The 15,637-nt window shown below is 45.5% G+C and overlaps 1 protein-coding gene across 5 annotated transcripts in view; it reads right to left on the reverse strand.

The window, feature by feature from the left end:
* Window positions 1–15,637, reverse strand: part of LOC109874610 (ras GTPase-activating protein nGAP) — a 92,889-nt gene that overhangs the window by 51,347 nt on the left and 25,905 nt on the right. For all 5 annotated transcript variants that reach the window (XM_020466603.2, XM_020466599.2, XM_020466600.2 and 2 more), the window contains exons 2-3: window positions 3,585–3,712; window positions 2,703–2,826 (exon numbers count right to left, since the gene is read on the reverse strand). In XM_020466603.2, the coding sequence (XP_020322192.1) occupies window positions 2,703–2,826; window positions 3,585–3,712 (252 nt within the window). The remainder of the gene's footprint in view (window positions 1–2,702; window positions 2,827–3,584; window positions 3,713–15,637) is intronic.

The raw sequence follows: 15,637 nt of genomic DNA on the forward strand, positions 1-15,637 counted from the left end.
AGTGCGTCCTCTGCCTGCGCTCCGCTCGTGCCGGGCAAATGTGGGAGTGGAGCCTAAGGGAGAGGTGCGTGTAGTAAGCACTAGATCTCCCGTGCTTACCCACAGCCCGGTTCAACCTGTGCCTGCACTCTGGAGGGTCCGGGCTAGAGTAGTTGTCCAGCCTGGGGAAGTGGTGCCAAGGTTGCGCACCAGAGCTCCAGTGCTCCCCCACAGCCCGGTCCTTCAGGTGCCTCCTAACACCAAGCCTCCTGAAGGTCTCCCCAGCCTGGTGGTTCCTGTGGCAGCCCCACGCACCAGGCTGTCTCTCTGTCTCCTCCCTGCAGGTGGTCCCGCCTATCCGGCGCCGCTGCCGGAGCCTCCCGCCTGTCCGGCGCCGCTGCCGGAGCCTCCCGCCTGTCCGGCGCCGCTGCCGGAGCCTCCCGCCTGTCCGGCGCCGCTGCCGGAGCCTCCCGCCTGTCCGGCGCCGCTGCCGGAGTCTCCCGCCTGTCCGGCGCCGCTGCCGGAGCCTCCCGCCTGTCCGGCGCCGCTGCCGGAGCCTCCCGCCTGTCCGGCGCCGCTGCCGGAGCCTCCCGCCTGTCCGGCGCCGCTGCCGGAGTCTCCCGCCTGTCCGGCGCCGCTGCCGGAGTCTCCCGCCTGTCCGGCGCCGCTGCCGGAGCCTCCCGCCTGTCCGGCTCCGCTGCCGGAGCCTCCCGCCTGTCCGGCGCCGCTGCCGGAGCCTCCCGCCTGTCCGGCGCCGCTGCCGGAGCCTCCCGCCTGTCCGGCGCCGCTGCCGGAGCCTCCCGCCTGTCCGGCGCCGCTGCCGGAGCCTCCCGCCTGTCCGGCGCCGCTGCCGGAGCCTCCCGCCTGTCCGGCGCCGCTGCCGGAGCCTCCCGCCTGTCCGGCGCCGCTGCCGGAGCCTCCCGCCTGTCCGGCGCCGCTGCCGGAGCCTCCCGCCTGTCCGGCGCCGCTGCCGGAGCCTCCCGCCTGTCCGGCGCCGCTGCCGGAGCCTCCCGCCTGTCCGGCGCCGCTGCCGGAGCCTCCCGCCTGTCCGGCGCCGCTGCCGGAGCCTCCCGCCTGTCCGGCGCCGCTGCCGGAGTCTCCCGCCTGTCCGGCGCCGCTGCCAGAGTCTCCCGCCTGTCCGGCGCTGCTGCCGGAGTCAGAGGCGCCAGAGCCCCTCAGCCCAGAGGCGCCAGAGCCCCTCAGTCCAGAGGCGCCAGAGTTTCTGCCCCTCTGTCCAGAGTTTCTGCCCCTCTGTCCAGAGCTTCTGCCCCTCTGTCCAGAGCTTCTGCCCCTCTGTCCAGAGCTTCCGCCCCTCTGTCCCGAGCTGCCCCTCTGTCCCGAGCTGCCCCTCTGTCCAGTGGGGTCATTGAGAGGGGTGGTCATGGTTAGAAAGCCACGGAGGCGGACAATAAGGCGGACTAAGACAATGGTTAAGTGGGGTCCGCGTCCCGCGCCAGAGCCGCCACCGCGGACAGACGCCCACCCAGACCCTCCCCTATAGGTCAAGGTTTTGCGGCCGGAGTCCGCACCTTTGGGGGGGGGGGGGTACTGTCACATTCTGACCTTTATTTCCTTTGTTTTGTATTTATTTAGTATGGTCAGGGTGTGAGTTGGGTGGGCAGTCTATGTTTGTTTTTCTATCATTTGGGTATTTCTATGTTTCGGCCTAGTATGGTTCTCAATCAGAGGCAGGTGTCATTAGTTGTCTCTGATTGAGAATCATACTTAGGTAGCCTGGGTTTCACTGTGTGTTTGTGGGTGATTGTTCCTGTCTTTGTGTTTTGCACCAGATAGGGCTGTTTAGGGTTTCACACGTTTCTTGTTTTTTGTTTTTTGTAATCAATTGTTCATGTTTACGTATTAAAAGAACCATGGACACTTACCACGCCGCATATTGGTCCTCTGATCCTTTTCGCCTCTCCTCTTCGGAAGAAGAGGAGGAAATCCTTGACAGCTTGATTGGTGGAGTGCTGCAGAGATGGTTGTCTTTCTGGAAGGTTCTACCAGCTCCACAGAGGAACTCTGGAGCTCTGTCAACGTGACCATCAGGGTCTTGGTCACCTCCCTGACCAAGGCCCTTCTCCATCGATTGCTCAGTTTGGCTGGGCGGCCAGCTCTAGGAAGAGTCTTGGTGGTTCCAAACTTATTCCATTTAAGAATGATAGAAGCCACTGTGTTTTTTCGGACATTCAATGCTGCAGAATTTTTTTCGCACCCTTCCCCAGATCTGTGCCTCGACACAATCCTGTCTCGGAGCTCTAAGGACAATTTCTTTGACCTCATAGCTTGGTTTTTGCTCTGACATGCTCTGTCAACTGTGGGACCTTATATAGACAGGTGTGTGCCTTTCCAAATAATTTCCAATCAACTGAATTTACCACAGGTCGACTCCAATCAAGTTGTAGAAACATCTCAATGATGATCAACGGAAACAGGATGCCTGAGCTCAATTTTGAGTCTCATAGCAATGGGTATGAATACTTACATAAATAAGGTATTTGTTATTCATTTTTTATACATTGTGAAAAACATTCTAAAAACCTGTTTTCACTTTCTCATTATGAGGTATTGTGTGTCGATTGATGAGGATTTTTTTTTTATTCAATCCATTTTAGAATAAGGCTCTAATGTAACAAAATATGGAAATGGGGAAGGGGTCTGAATACTTTCCAAATGCCCTGTATATGCTTCCTCCTCTCCTCTTCAGTCTGTGGCAGTCTTACCTAGAATGGAGGCGCCCTCTGCCTGGAACTCTGGGAACTGTCCCTCTGATGGAACACTGACTGTCCGACGCAGGCTTCTGTTCTTTGACGACTCTGTAGGATTATCAACCACCTCACCTGGCATCTGAAAAATCACACAGGGGGGAAAAAACGGAAGCATTTTAAGTAGGGCTGTTTCTAGGTGTGAAGGAGAGTCGGACCAAACTGCAGCGTGTAGATTGCGATCCATGTTTAATGAACAACGTACAACACGAATAAACACAAACACTACAAAACAAAACAAAGAACGTAACGAAAACCGAAACAGCCTATACTGGTGCTAACTAACATAGAGGACACTAAGGACAATCACCCACGACAAACTCAAAGAATATGGCTGTCTAAATATGGTTCCCAATCAGAGACAACAATAAACACCTGCCTCTGATTGAGAACCACTCCAGACAGCCATAGCCTTTGCTAGATAACCCCACTAGCTACAATCCCAATACATACACACCAAAACCCCAAGACAAAACACACCACAATACAAAAACCCCATGCCACACCCTGGCCTGAACCAATACATGAAGAAAAACACAAAATACTTAGACCAGGGCGTGACAAGGGCATCATCAGCAAATGTATTCTTTTTATTTCTATAGTATGAATAAGTAATAGTTTTCCTAGTAGCTTAGGACCATGATCAGCCTGGGACATACAATATTAAGGTCTTCTTTTTAAATGTAAATGTTTCCTGCACACACAGAAGACGGGATAGATTTTTAGAGATAAGATGTCAGATTCAGCCCCCTCACTATCCACACCTTGCTCTGTTCCTCTGAAATGGTGTGTGTGCATGTTGGTATAAGAGGGGTAGTAATTAGGAGGAACTTTATTCACCTCTTCCTCTTTATTGAGCAGGATGAGCTGGCTATCAGTCAGGATGCAGTACTTCCTCTCCCACATACTGGTCTCGGAGTAGGGTGACTGGCCGCAGGAAAAGCGGTGTGTGGGTGGTCCCTTCACATCTGCACAGAGGGGAGAAGAAAGACACCTCAGGAGGGAGTAAGCAGCACAGAAGATCTCACCATAAATCAGGAAGATACTACACTTTAAAAAAGTTTAGGAACATTCTCTTCACCCTTTCAACTTTACTTTATACACCACCTTTTGTATGCAATGATAGGATGCCATACTGAAGTGAACTGCTTTTTGGGCTATGCCTCACTTTGACTGATCAAAGTCTGCTGCCTAACAGAAAATAGATCATCACGAGACACAGCTGTATTGCTGATCCCACTGACTGAGAGGAACCAGCATTAGGTAGGAAATTGAATTAGCACCAACTCTGTTGAGCCCAGAGAAAATAAGGTCATCACAGCTTGTCTGTAGAGGGCAGAGTTGTCCTCTGCAACAAAGAATGGATTTCACGCTTTCAGGGTACTGCAGGCCTTCAATTACATCCTATACAGATTAATTTAATATTGATTATATGGGGGGGGGGGGGTATTAAATACAACTAAGCCTACATTATCCACTGACATGCTGAAAAACTGGAAAAGTTGAATCCATACCTTGTCATACAATAAAAACATTGCCGTGTGTGGAGTTGAATCCCCTCGCTCAAGAAACAATGTGTTATCATCATACCTGAAACCAAGCTTGATAGCCTACCTAACCTAGCAATAGAATTATTGCAAAAGTATGTGAATGGTGACTGGCTGAAAGCCGTGGTATATTATTACTGTTCCAATTACGTTGGTAACCAGTTTATAATAGCAATAAGGCACCTCGGGGGTTTGTGGTGTATCCGCGTTGCGTCATGCATAAGAACAGCCCTTAGACATGGTATATTGGCCATATACCACACCTCCTCGGGCCGTATTGCTTCATTCATTCAGAGCTGTCGGTCAACCCATCATTATGTGATGAGGTGCACTGCCTTGTGTCCATTAACTATCTCACTGCTCCTACAGGATGTCTTCTGCAGGATGTGACCTTTTCCCTACTGGTGAGATGGTTCTGTCACAAATGGCGCACTGTCCCCTATATAGTGCACTACTTTTGACCTGTGTCCATAATGCACTATATAGGGAATAGGTTGGTATTTGGGATGCAAACAATGTTTTAGGAGGCAGCAGACACAGCAGGCAGGCAATTATAGTTGATGAGGTCATTGCAAGCCAAGGGGGGCTTTTTGGGATTAAATATTAAAGTGTTGTATTCAAGGTTCATCAATCCACCGGGTGCATCTGCCTGATGATAGGCTAGCTGTCTGGTTGGTGCAGGGTAGTTGTGGAATAAGAGTGCATAGGTCAGCCCCCATGTCACCAAGCATAAGTGGGAAGGGCTATAGGTCTATAGGTGACCCTTCAGGCGTAATCAATCTCCTTTGACTAACAAGGTTGAGTCCAAAGGAGGCCCTATTCCCAGAGGTTCATGTACTACCTCGCAAGTCGGTCATTGGGAGCGTCCCAAATGACACCCTATTCCTTATATAGTGTAGTGCATTATGTAGGGAATAGGGTACCATTTGGGAGACCAATGCTGCCCCTCCCCCTCCATGTTAACTGGCCACAACCCTGTAATGTACTCCAATAGCAATAAGGAGTGCTGAACAATAGGACAGAGTGCAATGACGAGGGCTGATAGCAAATAGTTTTTTACAACGCCGGCTCACCAAACACGGATGTAATGACAGAGTAAACAGACATGTTTTTATAGTGTCTGACTAGAGATGGTAATGTGCCGTCTTTTGGCCGCAGCACTGTGTTGGAGACTGCTCCACACACACACACACACGGAATATAGAAGACGTGGGCAAGGGGGGAACGTAATCCAGAGATAGCGTAGGCTGCTTTGAATAGGATGGCTGGCTGCATGTATTCATTGTTTATGTTCAACATATGGGTATGTGAGCTGAGAGCTCAAATTAGACACTCTGTGCCAGTTGACTAATTGACTGGAGAGGAGTGAAAAGCACAGCTCCTTTTGAATCTGGCCAACTTTCCCATACACAGATTACAGACGAGAGGGAATGAGATATTTTTTTTCTTTCAGACATGCGGTACAATTTATCACTCATCATTTCCAAAATACAGGGACTTCAAGTTATTTTGAGACAAAAGAATGAACTAAACTTGAGTGTGTCATCACTGGAACAGTGTGTCATTAAATCTTCAACACTGAAAAGAATAAAACTGCATCCACCGTTGTTTTCCCCGTCCCGTGATAGCACTGTACTGTACCATGGTAGTCTATACAGAGAAGAAATGTACCCGTTACCAGATATTCCTGTATGCATATTAAATCATGTACCACACAGGTTCACTGCCTCAACACCCAAGAGAACAGAATCTTCTCTCACCTGCTACTGTTCAAATGTACCTGGCTACTGTGTGAAATTGCCACGTTTCTCAAGGGAATTCAAGAAGGCCACAAATTCCACAAAATAGCCTCACCTAAAGCAGGAGTAAAAAACAAATTGGAGTATTCTGCGTTTCTCCTGTCACAATATCCAACTACCACATCCACAGAAACCCTTACACTCGTCACTAACTAGGCCTAATTACCAACAGTCTATTGACAGGCTGTATCATAACCGGCCGTGATAGGGTGTCCCATAGGGCGGTGCACAATTGGCCCAGCGTTGTACGGGTTTGGTCGGTGTAGAACGTCACTGTAAATAAGAATTTGTTCTTAACTTACTTGCCAAGTTAAATAAAGGTTACATAAAAAATATATATTTAAGGTAGATGTGACCATTTAGTCAGAAGACTGCTGTTGCAAATTCATCTCACTATATAACGCATCTATGCTCGACTGCAGAAGCCTGTTGGCCTGGTTGGTTTAAGACCATATGCTATCTGATGTCCCCATCTCATTTTCAGGACTGAGGCAGTGCAAGTTCTTCAGTGACGACTCAAACAGGCATAATTTGATTTGGTTTCATTTGCACTCATAAAGCGGTAGAATATCCAAGAAATATTAATTATATAAGCAATGTCAATGTGATCAACACCAGCAAAACTGTAGGCTAGCAAAGATGGATTTTAATTCAATCAAAATGGCCGGTTTCCCAGACAAAGGATGGGCCCTAAACAGAGTCCTGGACTAAAAAGCACTTTCAATTAAAAATCTCCACAGCATGCTTTTGTCCAGGACTAGGCCTAATCTGTGCCTGGGATATCAGACCCCAAAAAACGCATTTGGGGGTTTCTAAAATCTGATGGGGACTTGTACTGAGTTGTGTGGGTGCAACAAAGCAGTTAATTCAATGACAGAACAGGAAACACGTTCCCCCTCACTGAACATCCCCCCCCTGGAAACAGACCGACAGAGGGCTTAAGGTCCTATATCTGTCACTGACACTTTGATAGTTACAGTAAGTTCAATGAAAAGCATTAATGATCAGAGCCACTTTTATGGCACATTTCCATCCAGGATTTACCCAAAAGACTCCATCCATCTACGCGGGCCGGTACCAGTGTCTCACTTGGGCCATGGCTCCAGTGGACCTGCGCTCACTTGGGGCCAAAGCCAGGCCACTGGTACTTTTCACCCTGCATTTACATAACAATGGCTAACTCTGAACTTTAACACCTTCTCACAAAGCAACTGGGTTGATTATGCAGAGGTTGTTGATTCTGCTCTTCACAATTCCTCACTGTCAGCCCTAGCTATGGAAACAATTTCTCTAGTGTAACATAAGGGTGTATACACTAGTGGAACACTGTTGTTACAGTCAACAAGCAGCAAAAGAGTCAACTTCTCTAGACAAGAGAGAAGTCTCTGTGTGTCTGTGTGTGTGTTTGTCTGTGTGTGATTGCTGCCTGGCCTAAGTGAGCGTCAGGAGAAAAGAAATGGAGACAAATCATCAGACCAGCTCCCCAGCTCACAGAGAGGTAATGATTTTGGTTATTGAGTAATGAGGTCGTCACTGTGTGGGTGTCCTAGAGTTGAGCCCCCATACTGCCATATGCTTGTTTGTGAGGCATACGGGTCTGAAAACAATTAGCAGCGAAGTCTTGCCAGCTGGAAGTTAAAGAACGTTGCCAGTTTGTGACCCGGAGGGGGTCAAAGCAAAGTACACAAATAGTGGCAACAGTGAGAGAAACAGAGGTCCTCTGACTGGGTCTGTGTCTACAATACATGTGTGAAAGACAGAAAGAGAGAAACAGAGGTCCTCTGACTGGGTGTGTGTCTACAATACATGTGTGAAAGACAGAAAGAGAGGACAGCAAGGGAGAGAGAGAATGTGTGACTGGAACTAAGGCAACTGGCACTTGTGGCATCTATGAATACTCTGGTCAGTCCTCAACCAGGCAGAGATGTCCAGCTGCAGGCCCTGACCAGTCCCAGTCCACATGGCTAGGGAGAAACCCAACCCTCCAGAGGCCTGTCTGGAATGTCTGAGAACCAGGGTGAGGTTCCACCACCTGTCCAGGGTGGGGTTTCAGGGGCATACTTTGGTTGCTCATCACTGCCAATACAGGATAGATCGGCCTCAACACACACATACATACAGACCAGGGTTTCCGTTATCCGGTAATAGCTGGCTTTTGGCCTATAAAAATGTTAAAATACGAAAAACTGAATTGCCACCGGCCAATTGTCCAGGAGAAGAAAAAAAATACTATTGTGGAAAATAATGCTTTTTAGCATTTTCATTGATGGATTTCCATTTGCCTGGTCATGCTTATAGTTCTATATAGGTTCATTTGCATAATTTAGTGGAATTAAATTGCCGTGTGTGTAGACCAAAGTATATTTGTAATTGAGTCTTTACGCAGAAAATCTGTCAGACAGCGCGAGAGCAGCAGCAGCATCTCAAACAAAGGAAGGCAGGCTTCACCTCACACGACCCTTTGCAATGACCTGGAGGCAGTAGTCTATGCATTCAGAAACATAAATACTTCATTGTTTGAAACGTGAACTCTTTTAATACATATTATGAGACATGTCTTACCTTGCTTCAAAGTAGCCTATTAGATCTCCTCTCTCAACATTTCTAATGGATATTTTTTTGTATCTCTGTCACATGAAACTGCGCACACGTGTAGTGCCCTTTTGACAACGAATTCCTGCGAATTACATTATGGAACAACTGCCTACTGCTTTGTGCGCATTGCTGCACTATAATGTGAAGAAATTGTTTATCAACATTTTAAGCTAAACGTTCTGATCTGTTGCATCAGACTCATTGCTTTTTAACATGTTGTTTATGTAGCATAGGCCTACTGGTTGTATGAATTTGGAATCCATCTTCCCACAACTGTTCCAGAGTCCATTTCTTTATTGACAAGCTGACTAACAGAATAGGTAAACTTTTCTACTATGGGGATAGTAAATTGGCATTAGGCTAGTGATTTTACTGTTTGTTACTTGTCTTGTTGACTGAGGAAAAGTAAAACTGCACATCCGAATTCGGTAAGAAGAACCGTTCGCACATCGTTGCGTCCTTGACTTGCAAGTTTTATTAATATGAATGACCATATAACCTAAATGGGATTTCTATCATTCTGAGCACCGTGGGTGGACACCCTAATCAGGTCACGCACCCAATGCATATTTGTCTGGCAGATTTCCCAAATTTCTGAAAAAAAACGGCTGGTCAAATGTACAGCACCTCATTTTCCTAACTGAAACCCTAACACAGACACACAGACATTCACACACACAGACCTATTTGTAATGCAGTCTATAGGATCTTCAACTTCTCCTTTGCGGCTCAAACTAGAGAATTCACTTATATTTTCCCAGGAAAAAAGCTTAAAGGCGAACATGGTTTCTCGAGAAGAAAATTTTTTTGTTTGGTTTTGACCTCTCCAGAAGTAGACTATAAGCCTACTGAATTTGCTTACGGCTGTGATTAAAAACAGGGAAGTAGCAGCTGTTTGGAAATCTTAAATATGGTGGGGAATATCCTGCCAAATTACCACAGTGCTCACACAGTGTTTTCTTTCTGATGGGGGGGGGGGGGGGGACTGTTTGGAGGCATTTACCACTTGTTTAAAGACATCTAAAAAACAACGTCCTTTAGCTCAAGGGTGACTCACCACGCCGAATAACATAACACAATTATCACGTGGGACATAAACCTACATTTTAGGCTGCAACCCGGTAAAAGCGCAATACATTTCGCCACACTTGATTCCCATAGTGTTTGCTGCCAGGTGGGTCCACACCCAGAGCCTCTACTACATAGGGCAATAGAGGATGCTCTGTGTGCGACAACAATCTTAACCTCAAGCCCTACACAGACAGAGACCAACCTATACCTATGTGTAAGCAATAGCCAGGTCGCTGTGGTAACCAGTAAATAAAAGCAGCTCCTCCAATGACAATGGCCTGACATCTCCTTTATCCAGAAAACCTGGCCAACAGGTGGGGAGAGGGAGGAAAGAGAGGAGGGTTTAGAATACAAACAGACACAAACAGAGAGAGGTGTGGTACTGAAACTGACCTACTGTACACAGCTACACGCACGCAGTCTGTCACTAAAGAAAAAAAACTCACCACAAAATTGGGAATAGGACATAATAGCTGTATTGTTCTCCCTATATTACAGGGGCTTAACTACAATAGCTGAAATGCAGGCCTTTGTATCCCAGAAGACAAAAGCAAGCTATTCAAGAACATTGCATATTAACAACAGTAATTGGTAGCTGGAGCGATAGAGGTAGAGCCTGACTCAAAAGGAAGAAATTATTGCAATTAACTGATTGGCTCGTGAATGTGGCCCTGTCTTTATTGAATTGTGTGGCATTCCAGCTGTAAGCCATGTGGGACCACAGAGTGGAGGTTGATTCAGGGTTTTTTGTTATGCTTTCTTAGTATAGAGGGCTATCTGTAATCACAGTAAGGTGTTCTCGCTCTCTGACCAGCTGCTCCCTGAAGGGGGTAGGAAGACACTAGACAGACTAGGGTTGCGTCTCTATTCCCTATGGGCCCTGGTCATAGGGTGCCATTTGGGACGCACCTTACATACTGCTGCTTTCCCCAAAGATAATATATGATAAAGCAGCACAGGCCATATAGATAAATCATTGTTCATCTCTATGGCATAGGTTACAACAGACAGCAGCCTGGTTATTACTAGGTGAGCTTCATGAAAATAGTTTCCTTTTAGAGGGGTCAAGTGATTCAAGACTGCGCATTGAGGCCTCAGTTCTAGCCACAAACTCACCCCTGCCTCACAATCATCACAAAAAGATACCTAGAGCCCAGTGCTTTTTATAGTAATTTGCACAAGTGTCATGTTTAGATAATTGCACATCTAAAACATGTTTTTTTATTTAACTAGGCAAGTCAGTTAAGAACAAATTCTTATTTACAATGCCGGCCTACACCAGCAAAACCAGGACGACACTGAGCCAATTGTGCGCCGCCTATGGGACTCCCAATCACAGCCGGTTGTGATACAGCCTGGATTTGAACCAGAATGTCTGAAGTGACGCCTCTAGCACTGAGATGCAGTGCTAGAGGCGGGAGGCCAATACAGAGGATAGATGTATATGTGAATGAATGTATCTGAGCATAAACAACTTATCTCGGCAAAGCAGTGGCACTCCATTTCTAATCAGGCATGCATGAGTAAAGGAACATGACAGGAATTCAGCTAGCTTAAATGCTGACATTCACAATCGAGATGGGCATGTTCATGCACCATAAAAAGTCCTAAAAATAAGTCCCATTCCATTCTATTAAATGCACAGCGCTACTGGAGTGAGTGAAATTGTTTTACAAGCTCAGCCCACAGACATGTCTGGATATATTTTTTATTTTTTTAATTAACCTTTACTTAATTAGGCAAGTCAGTTAAGAACAAATTCTTATTTACAATGATGGCCTACCCCGGCTAAACCCGTAAGACGCTGGGCCAATTGTGCGCCGCCCTATGGGACTCCCAATCGCGGCTGGATGTGATACAGCCTGGAATCGAACCAGGGACTGTAGTGACACCTCTTCAACTGAGATGCAGTGCCATAGACCGCTGCGCGAAGAATTGGACAGTTCACATGTTTATAAAATGTAAAGATATATACAGTTGAAGTCTGAATTTTACACACACTTAGGTTGGAGCCATTAAAACTAATTTTTCAACGACTCCACAAATTCCTTGTTAACAAACTATAGTTTTGGCAAGTTGGTTAGGACATCTCTGTGCATGACACAAGTAATTTTTCCAACAACGATTATTTCACTTATAATTCACTGTATCACAATTCCAGTTGGTAGTTAACATACACTAAGTTGATTGTGCCTTTAAACAGCTTGGAAAATTCCAGAAAATTATGTAATGGCTTTAGAAGCTTCTGATAGGCTTCTAAATCATTTGAGTCAATTGGAGGTGTACCTGTGGATGTATTTCAAGGCCTACCTTCAAACTCAGTGCCTCTTTGCTTGACATCATGGGAAAATCAAAAGAAAATCAGACAAGACCTCCACAAGTCTGGTTCATCCTTGGGAGCAATTTCCAAATGCCTGAAGGTACCACGTTCATCTGTACAAACAATAGTATGCAAATATAAACACCATGGGACCACGCAGCCATCATACCGCTCAGGAAGGAGACGCTCTGTCTCCTAGAGATGAACGTACTTTGGTGCAAAAAGTGCAAATCAATCCCAGAACAACAGCAAAGGACCTTGTGAAGATGCTGGAGGAAACGGGTACAAAAGTATCTATATCCACAGTAAAAACGAGTCCATATCGACATAACCTAAAAGGTCGCTCAGCAAGTAAGAAGCCACTGCTCCAAAACCACCACAAAAAAGACAGACTACGGTTTGCAACTGCACATGGGGACAAAGATGGTACTTTTTGGAGAAATGTCCACTGGTCTGATGAAACACAAATAGAACTGTTTGGCCATAATGACCATCGTTATGTTTGGAGGAAAAAGGGGGAGGCTTGCAAGCAGAAGAACAACATCACAACCGTGAAGCACGGGGGTGGCAGCATCATGTTGTGGGGGTGCTTTGCTGCAAGAGGGACTGGTGCACTTCACAAAATAGATGGCATCATGAGATAGGAAAATTATGTGGATATATTGAAGCAACATCTCAAGACATTAGTCAGGATGTTAAAGCTTGGTCGCAAATGGGTATTCCAAATGGACATTGACCCCAAGCATACTTCCATAGTTGTGGCTAAATGGCTTGAGGACAACAAAGTCAAGGTATTGGAGTGGCCATCACAAAGCCCTGACCTCAATCCTATAGAAAATCTGTGGGCAGAACTGAAAAAGCATGTGGGTGAGCAAGGAGGCCTACAAACCTGACTCCGTTACACCAGCTCTGTCAGGAGGAATGGGCCAATATTTATTGTGGGAAGCTTGTGGAAGGCAACCCCAAAACTTTGACGCAAGTTAAACAATTTAAAGGCAATGCTACCAAATACTAATTGAATGTATGTAAACATCTGACCCACTGAGAATGTGAGGAAATAAATAAAAGCTGAAATAAATCACTCTATTACTATTCTGACATTACACATTCTTAAAATAAAGTGGTGATCCTACCTGACCTAAAACAGGGAATTTTTACTCTGATTAAATGTCAGGAATTGTGAAGAACTGAGTTTAAATGTATTTGGCTAAGGTGTATGTAAAATTCCAACTTCAACTGTGTGTGTGTGTGTGTGTGTGTGTGTGTGTGTGTGTGTGTGTGTGTGTGTGTGTATATATATGTATATATAAAAATCTACATTAGTCCTACCTACATAGCCATAGGTACCTCATGGGACAAGTATTTCTAGCTGTCCAAAAACAGTCACAATAAATAATTTGTATTCAGTGCAGGACGATGGGGATAAATGCTCTTTGTTCCTGTGGTGAGCTCACTCCAGAACTCAATGACATTGTTAAATATTTAAATACGCTGCCATTAGTGAGGTTTCTCACATTTGCATGGGCTTCTTTTTTCCTTGTTTCAAAAGGGTCAACCCTCTGTGCTTGGAGCATGGGAAGGGGTGGAGTCTCTGAGGTCGAAGGTGAGGGATAATGTGTGCATCCCAAATGGCACACTACTCATTATATAGAGCACTACTTTTGAACAGGGCCCATAGGGAATCACCCAATGTCATTTCTTATCACGTTAAGGCTATAGCCTATTAGATAAGCATAGGTTAATCGTTCAGTGAAGAGGTGCGTAGACAGACACACAAGCTTATCTCACATAACCATCAAGCACGTTGTGCATATCTGACACACACATTCTTCCCTTTTTCAGAACAGTGGTCCATCACAACAGATGTCTCTTTTAATACATAAAGCCCCCCCCCCTACCAGGCCTCATTCCGGTAGATGCCCCAAATTAAATGCAAAGCTACGGTTAGTTTTCCCAGGACTGGATGCAAACGTTGGCCCGAGCTTTGAAAGGTTAATGAGCTCTTAGGTGCTGCTGCCACATTCTTTTTGTTATAGCATGGTACATTTATTTGCAGAGGGGCATTTGCATACGAAAGGTGGGTAATGCAGTTTCCCCTCCGCATTCAGCAGGCTCTGTTTTTGTGAGCACTCACAGAGCAACCAACCTTTGAAATGTAATATATTTGGGTGGAAGATGCTCAAGGCAATCTAATTTAGGTTTATCACAGAACAGGCGGGAGGCATGAGACTAACTGAACACTTTTAGTTCAGGCACATGGATGCATACAGTTTTATTGTCCTCCAATTAGGATTAGTTTCAATTCATTTTCATGAGAGAAGCCTCAGCTGACTGCTTGGTGTGAGAAATGTAGGCAGGCCTGAGGGAGGTTCTGTGAATCTACAATGAGGAAGCCCACGTTGCTTACACTATCAAGGAGAAGTGAAACATCAAATGGAGAGCATTGTGGTTTCATGTCATAGTGAGCCTACAGTTACAGGCTAGTACAGCGGGCTCCATGGAGGGTTCCTTATACTTATGTTGAAATGTTTGAGAACACTGCTGCATAATAAGGATGATTACCACTCAGGCAATACCCTCCCCCACCCCCCTACATATCCTCACCCCCCTCCTCAATAAACTAAACATGTTACAAATACACAGGGAAGCCATTTTTGTGACAGCGTAAATTGTCCACAGGGCCTAGTGGACTACACCTTCAGACCCTTAGAAAAAGTAGGAATATTTACACATCTTAGACCACAGTGTCGTGAGACTTATTACACAAAAGCTAGGGTGTCCAATCAAAAACGCACCTTTAGACCAATGGGTAAAATAATGTTCATTGTGTAGATAATCCTCTAAGAAAACCAATGGTCCAAACCTTATATCACCATCATAATCCGTTCAAAAGTATTTTCATATTTTTGTGCACGCTTTACATATGAATTTCAAATTATTTTTACTTTTATTTTTCCAAAAACAAGCGTCTGTGTGAAATTCCAGGCTTTTTATTTTCAATTCAGCTTGTGTCACGCTAACTCTGCTTTTAAGACACGCGGAAACAACATTGATGACGGCGACGACCACAAAATGTAAAATCCTCAAAAGAGAAACCTGCAACCCCAATGTCAACAGAGCTCAGTGCTTATTATCGGATGTATTACTTTATTAAATCCAACTTTTTGGATACAATGTTAATGACATGTTAGAGAAAGACCCTACTGAACGATTCAGAACATGAATAACCACATTTGTCTTGGTAAAATGCATTTTTTTAACATAAGGAAGTGAAATTTAAATCACCAAAGTGTGTTTTCCCCTACAAAAGCCAATGTAACACATCAGTCCTAACCAACCCTACAACAGTTCTTTTTGAGGATATCTGGCCCCAATGTTCCCTTATGACTCATTTCAGGAACATGAAATAGAAGAACGCCAAACCACGGTTGAATAAGCATTGTCATTTCTGCTCTTGAATTACAGTTGGTCTAAATGCATGTGTGACCTGAGCATACACACTGCAGATGTGCTGTGGGGTGAAAGATATCCGCGAATGTTTCCATTCATTTCAGCATGACA

This window comes from Oncorhynchus kisutch, linkage group LG30 (assembly GCF_002021735.2).
Source record: "Oncorhynchus kisutch isolate 150728-3 linkage group LG30, Okis_V2, whole genome shotgun sequence".
Classification (NCBI taxonomy): domain Eukaryota; kingdom Metazoa; phylum Chordata; class Actinopteri; order Salmoniformes; family Salmonidae; genus Oncorhynchus; species Oncorhynchus kisutch.